Below are 7,532 nucleotides of genomic sequence, written 5' to 3'. Positions count from 1 at the left end.
AAGAGTATGTCGATTCCCATGCGTATGGCTTCCTTGGATTGATTTCCTTGTGCTTGGTTTGTTTTTGTCGATGTGTTCTAGGATTGCACCAATCCTCGTTACCTGGCTGCAGGTTCATCCAATGCTGTCAAGCTAAGCAGGTTTTTTGATAAGGTAAGTCAAGTCACTTAAATTGTGCTTTATTGTTCCATGTATTGATTGAACACTGTCTGTGATATGAACATGGAACAACAGTTAGCTGCTCCTTTCACGTTCCATTGTTTGAGTTGGTTCAAGCCAGATGTGGGGAGGCCAAAGATTGGTCTGCTTTTGGAAACCTCCAGAAAACAGCTGATCTGCTTGAAGGTTTGACCTGCATATTGCAGTGAAAAACAACTCATAAATGTGCGAAGACACTCTGTGTATGCTTTGGAGTCCTTTGGCAGGCCAGAGGGCTTGCAGTGTGCTAAGGTAGTAATGTGGGGAGTTACAAGACTGTAGTTCGCTCTGTTGCTCCTGGTTAAAGCAAACCTTAGGAATTAAGAAATCTGGCATATTACTCTTCCTTCCTGCACAAGAGAGCATCAAGGCCTACTGTGAAAATGACAGAGGGATTGCTCTGGTTTAAGCATACCCTGGACAAAGTGATCATAGTGGAGCAGATCACCTCCTGTAACAGATTTTGAGAAAATGCTTTTGAGAAAATATGGCCTGAATTTTAATTGAAGGAAGTTGTAGATTTTACAGGGTGATACCAATTGCCTTTTGATTCTTGGATTGATGGTACTGCCTCCATAGATATCCTTCAGCACAGGCAGTTTGTGCATCATCCTCAGAGAGTGAGCTAGGCTACCTCTTGTCAAGCATCACCTCTGCCCAGGGGCTACTCAGAACTGTGGGAGTTGTTTACGCACCTGCAGAATGAGCTTTTCCTGGTGCTCAGAACTGCTGTGCCTGCAGAGGGGGGTGGGAATAACTCATGCAGTCAGGAGACACCCAAACTACCACCTCCATTACTGAAGAGGGCTAACTAAATTAGATATGTAGAAGTTGAGGATAACGCAGCTTTACTAAGAGTGGCTGGAGGTGGCAGCTCCTTCTATGTGTAACAGAGCTTTGCACTTAAAGCAATAGGCCTGGAGCGGTAGATGTGGGTTCAGACCTTGTCCTAGTTAGCCAGGAGTTTCAATGCTCACATGTGAATTGTTCATTGGAATCCGAGGTTATGCATACGCTGTGCCAGCTAAGATCATTCTCTGTTTTTCCCAGGTCATAGAGAAGAGATACTTCTTAAGAGATGGCAATCAGGTTTGTTATTTTTCCTCCTTTTTTGCTTTGTTTCTCCCCATGTAATGTGAACTGCTGACAGACTCCTCTTCAAAACATGGGCTTCATGTGACATAAAGATAATCTATGCTGGTAATTGAGTTTTTAAATCTGTGGGAGCAGAGCTGTTTGGAATAGACAGAAAAATGGCTGACTCTTGTCAGGTGAAGTATTTTTCTGTAATGTGATTGGCAGTGAAATAATTAAGTATGCTAACACAGTAGCAGTTAGTTGTAAGAGTCAGGTAGAATGGACAGATGTGATCTCTTTCAGATCTGTCAGCTTCAGGCTGCTTGGTTGCAGATTTAGGCTGGAGATGCTGTCCTGAAGGTCTATGAAAAGGGTTTTTTTGCACAGCTGGGACTGGCATTTTACGTTCTATACAGGTGGTTCTCATAGAACCAGTGGAGCCAGAAGGAAAATGGCAGTATGATACAGCTTGTAATTCATTCCTAAATGGCTGAATTAACTGTTTTCAGTACAGTTGGTGAAGAACTAGCAAAATGACTCTCCTGGGCAGGCCACTACAACATTTTTGTGCCACCCCTCCTTCGCATGTGCACTCTACTATGCGGGGAGTAGCGAAGTTTCACTTCTCATATCTCTCAGGTGCCTGCAAATTACCATGAATAGCACCACTGAAATATAATCAAATGTATCGTTAGATGTAGCTGTGCTGAAAGTCCCCTAGGGAGAGTGAGGGAAAAAATAGTCACAAATTACAAAATGCTTACTTTCTTTGAGCTTTTTTTTTATGCCTTTTAAAAATAAATTTGCTGCTGCTTCTTTCAGTTCTGCATGATGCCTTTTTCCCTTCCCTCTCCCCTCCTCTCCACATTTTAGTGAAAGGAAGTCTCCCTTTCATGGGGATAACAGCTTAGTGCAGAAATCTGCTTGTGTGCTGGTTGTCTTTGATGCATGATGTAAGATTTTTATTATTTGATCATTTTTAGTGGCTAGCCAGGGGTTAAGTTCATATTCCTTGTGGCCATGTGCCAAATTTTACAGCCTTCTGGTGACTACTTTCATCTGCCTCACTGAAACAGCTGAAAAGCTTAAAAAAAATCTTTAGCGGGCAGTCATATTTAGAGAGACAAAATCCAAATGGGAACTGGAGATTTCATTGTAACCACTTAATATTATTATTTGAAATTATCTACTTAATGTAAATCTTACAAATGTGTTTGTGGGTTTTCTACAATAGGTCTCTACGATCACTCGTGTTTTGAGGTATTTCTGTTATAGACTTCCTCAGGATGAAAAGAATGATAAGTTTGAAATTGTTTGTAGCTATGACTGATCAGATCTCTGATAAATAAATAATTGTTACTCTTAATTAGTGACTTTGATATAAAAAAATGCTAAAGTGAATAAGTTTTTAGCTATGGTGTCCTGCTACTTTTTAGTTACAATGATTGCATTTTTCCTTTTCGAATTCCCAAAAGAGTTTTGATGAGATGAACCTTTGTGCAAAATCTGCCTGATTTTTCCCTTAGAGATGATTGCTTTTCAGAAATGAACAAAACAATTCCTGAATGAATACCTTGCATATCTGTTTGAGTTTGGGGCCTGAAAACGCTAACTAAATTTGAATTGTGGGGGTTTTAGTGGATTTTTATTTTGGGTAAGCTCTTTAGCTTTCTCAGTTTACCAGTGAGGTGTGTAACCTAAGCAATCTACTTTGTATTGTAAATTACATTTTCGCTCCATACCATCCATATGTGTGCCCACGTTCTCCTGGCATGCTCGTTGGTAGTGCTTGGTTGACACCTTCCATTTTAATATACTGTATTTCCCATGAGAGTGTGGAATTGTTTTGGGAGGATGTGCTTACTGGGTCTGCTGTTTCTGCTTGTATGTAGTTAGATATCTAAAAGTTATTCTGGACTGTAATCAAATAGTTTTATGATGCCACCAATAGGACAGACATAGAGCATTAGAAATCAGCATACCACTTGCTTTTGGGGGATTCACAGGTGCATTAGACTGCAAATCTGAATTAAATACCCTTAAGCCAGAGCGGGTTCTCATGGTTTCAAGTAGATTTTCTTTGTAAGCATTCATTGTCATGGTGTAAGCGGTATCTACAGATTGGCTGCAAAAACAGGAGTGCTAATCCTTTGCATTGTTGCAGCCATTTCTATTCTGATGGTTTCCTTAAAGCTTTCAGCAACTGATAAAACTACTTTCAACTACCAGTGAAGTGCTGCCGTCTCAGGTTAGAAGGCATAAGGTCTCAACAGCTGTTTTATAGAACTTGGTAATAGTATTTAATAGTTAAAAATGAATTGAGGAGAAACTCTTGTCTGCATTTGAATCTGGAGGGAAAATACAGACTTTGAAATCTGTAATTAACTAGTTTAGGATTTGCCCAAGAAATTAAGGCTTTCGTGTAACCCTTGCCAAAAAGCTTTAAGGAGCTCTGCGGAACAAATGAGCCATACTCAAGTTTTGCATCTTCTTTAATTGACGGTGCTCCTCTAGCAGTAAGCTGAAGCATTTTAGTCCCAATTCTGGAGACGGCGTGGAAGAGGAAGGCGTTGTTGCAGTCGGCTTGGTAACAGGCACTCGAATGTGGGCCAGAGGGAGCTCATGCTGATTCTGACATGGCAACTTATCTTTCCTCTGTCTAGATTCCTGGCTTCTCTGAAAGGAAGAGGTTTGGAGGAGGAACGCTGAAGAGCCTTCATTATGATTGAAGACCGAAGAAGCGGAAGATGACTCCTCCGAGATGCTAATGACATTCCCATTCCGACTGGATCCTTAAAGACAATAATGCTTATGTCAAGCAGAGTAAAATGATACCATGCTGTGGCCGGGTAGACTGCTGAAGCTACTTTTGCTGGAAAAGACTTGGGGAAGAAATTCCAAAAATCTAATCTGAAGCCCAGAGTGTTTCTTAGTATTGCAGGCTCTCTGCATATATGGGAACATTTGGGGAAAATGTGCAATAAATTGAATGCCTCTCACACTGCTGTGGGAAACTTTATCATACGTAGCACATATATGTGACATCTTTGTTATCATTTTGGAAAGCTTACGGATGGTCTTTGCAATTATTTACATTCATCTTACCTGTAAAAGAAAGATGACACTGAGTGGGCTTCTCATTTACAGTAAAGTGAACAAAACAAGTGAGCAAAGTGTAAGGATGGGTAAAGAATGGTCTGGAAAATAATAGAATGCCTTCATTAAATGAATGGTGATGCTTCACCTGGAACACACTGTTCAGCCATATTCAAAAGGGATAAAAGAAATAGGCAAGAGATGAAAAAAGATGTGAAGCCTTAAAAAGAAAATCATGAGTAGAAAACAAGTGGTATTACTTCTGCTGCTTAAATTAAAATTGTTTACTTTGGAGAGAACAAAGTGAATCAGGTAATCCTGTTTATCTTTTCATAATTGAGTGTGGTCTTGTTCTTAATATTAAATTTAAAGGTGATGCATTGAAAGCTGATGGAAAAAGTATGGTTTTATACAGTGCTTATTTGGAACAAATGTGACTGAGAGCTTAGTGGATTCAGAAAACATGAAATGTAAGAACATCCTCTGAATTAGAATGGATAGAAATTTAAAAAGGATATAAAGCCCTGTAAGAAGTAGGAACTGAGCATGATTAGAAGAAAAGTTCTGTGATAGGGATGTTCCCTTTTCGTATTTAGTACTAAGATCTGATCTACTGTGCAATCTGTTGTCTTCCTAAATAGCCCAAGCTTTGCACAGTTTCTCACCTCCCCATAATTATATGGAGCAGTAAAAGCCTGATTTATGGCAGTTTCTTCTTTTCCCCTCCTTCCTCACCGTTACCTCTAATGGTTAAGCCTCTGGCAAAGGCAAACTAAGAGCTGGAGTTAGATATAAATACAAATTAATAATAAATGGGGTTAGAAGAAAGTAAAATGCTGGTGTGAAATTGACAGCAAGCAGAGTTCTGCAGTCTCCAGATTACATCTGCCTGCAGCTCTTCTCTAACAGCTGCTTGGAAATAAATGGAAAACTGCCTATTGCTGCTAATCAGGCACAAAAATGACAGCTAGGTTGCACCAGTCAAGCTGATTAAAAATATGGTTACTTTGCTTTTCCTTAGGCCATTTCCAGAAAGGTCTTGGAGCATTTGCAAACATGAGTGCAGGGAGTTTTTAGATGCCTGTATGAAATAGGTTATTAGTTTACATTTACTTTAAGACCAGGGAAAATAAGGTACCGAAATATTCATGGCAGGTAACCCATGTCTGAGCTAGGCAGCTCATGATGGCACCAATGTCTCTGCTCCTTTGGCAATGAAGGCTGGAGTTATTTTCATGAGGTCAGGTGCTGTCTTAGGGTAATCAAATCCGGGCTCCCTCCAGTTACCAAGGCACTGCAGAGCAGAACAAGCAAGCTAGGGCTATTTCTTCCTTCGCCCTATGGCTTCCTTAGGAGAATTGGAAGTGTTGTAGCGTAAGGGAGGCCGTTCAGTTTAAGATGCCTCATCAAGCAGTGGTGGTACGGGTCTCTGATTTGGAGGAAGCAACTATCCTAAGCAGCCCCCTTCAATTAATCAAAAAAGGAAGATTGCTCAGCGTGCAATGCTGAGGGTGACCTAAGCCCTAGTTGCAGCTTACCTGTGTTTGTGCATTTCACTCCTGAGGCTCCACAAAGAAGAAACATCTTCATGTGAGAAATCTTGTGAAGGTCAGCCCACGCTCTGGGAAGGGGAGGGAATGCATAGTTCCTATGCATCAGTGGGGCTGAAGGTGATGGCAGTCAGGATTTAGGAGCAAATTAGAAGAAGATAATGTTGTGATAGGAACGGGACAAGATACAGGGAATAGCACTGAGGAAAAGTAGAGCACATGGGCAAGCAGTAGAAGGCTAGGAGATTGAGAAAGAAGTTTGCTTGAGGCTGGGGCTCCTGCTCTGGGCTCAGCGAAGTCTGTCTGGACTCAGCCTTCCAGCTGCAAGCCATAAAACCCCTCCCAGGACATCTCCGTCCGCTCTTGAACTGACCTGCTGTGTGGGCTGAGAAGAGACTTCACGTTTAGCCTCCATGCTGCATCTGCAAAGTGAAGGAGGCTTCCCTGGGGGCAAGGCTCCAATGTATCTGTTTATCAAGTTGTAGTGCTTTCAATACATTGGGAATTAAATCTTTTTTTTTTTTTTTTTTAATGTTAGTCTGGGTGTTTAACTTGAAGAAAATTAATACCAGAGTTGTTCCAAGCTGTTTGTGTTGTCACAATATTTATTCTGATACCGCCAACCTTAACTCTGTCCTACATAAACAAATCATTTACCTTCGATAGTTAGTTTTAATGCACTGATATCCTTTAGGTAGCTGTCATTTGCTTATAATTCTAAAGGGTAAAGGCTAAATTTCTGTCCTGTTCTCCATCAGTAGCCCTGAAAAATGTTTGCAGACCCATCTGACCAGGATCACAGTGCTTTAGCGTTCGTGTTCCTGGATCAGAATAGATTGCTTTATAAAACACCTGTGTGGGGTTTTCCATGTATTTTTACCTACTTTTCTTCTAGTATTTCATCAGGGTTGAGCTAAGGAGTTATGTTTAAATATAATCTTGAAATTTCATGGGTTTTCCATGCTTGGGTTTGGATAACTGCAGTATCCCTGTTTTGTAGTTTTCACATTTACGTGAGTGGCACACACTGTTGCTCTCTTGAAATGGCTCCATACAATTTTTGTTTGGAGTGGTAGCTTCTGTTTTCCTAAATGTAATGCCAAGGCAGAGTGGACTGATAATTACAAATAAGACGAACTATGGGAATTGGCAGAAGCTGTTGCAGGCACTGTTAACCTGCTGACTAGGTGTTAAATCTTTTTCGGTGCACCTTTATTTTGTTCAGAGGTAGCGGCTGCATACACAAGTGCCACCAGTTTAGCACCATATTTTGGTTGCACCCATATGGTTTTTGCATATAGAGCGAGAACCTCTCAGACCTGCTGTGGTGTGTATCAAAAGCAGGCGGTGGGGAATGACCATCCCAGTTCTTTTCACTGACTTTACCCTTACGCACTGCCCCATCCCTTCTGTGCTCCTGCTTTACTTCTGTCCCAGAATGTCTGAACATCGGGTTTAAATTGTCACCAAAAAAACCCTGTATTGATCTTTCTCCCAAATATTCATCGTCCAGCCAAACCCTGTTTGGTTTTGGGATCCTAGGCTTGAATGTAGTGGTTGTCCTACACCTCTGCTAATGTAACGTTGTGCACCCAACATCTTAGCTATTTT

General features: G+C 41.0%; 1 protein-coding gene across 1 annotated transcript in view; it reads left to right on the top strand.

Annotated features, from left to right (window-relative positions):
• RABL3 (RAB, member of RAS oncogene family like 3) overlaps nt 1–6,305 on the top strand; it is a gene marked incomplete at its 5' end in the record, with an annotated part of 13,504 nt that extends 7,199 nt beyond the window's left edge. The window contains 3 exons of the mRNA XM_035894602.1: nt 82–153; nt 1,249–1,287; nt 3,939–6,305. Coding sequence (XP_035750495.1) covers nt 82–153; nt 1,249–1,287; nt 3,939–4,004 — 177 coding nt within the window. The remainder of the gene's footprint in view (nt 1–81; nt 154–1,248; nt 1,288–3,938) is intronic.
• Nucleotides 6,306–7,532: the final 1,227 nt, after the last annotated feature.

The sequence above is a fragment of the Egretta garzetta genome, unplaced genomic scaffold (assembly GCF_000687185.1).
Source record: "Egretta garzetta isolate BGI_Z169 unplaced genomic scaffold, ASM68718v1 scaffold85, whole genome shotgun sequence".
Classification (NCBI taxonomy): Eukaryota; Metazoa; Chordata; class Aves; order Pelecaniformes; family Ardeidae; genus Egretta; species Egretta garzetta.
This window is presented reverse-complemented; position numbering and strand designations above follow the sequence as displayed.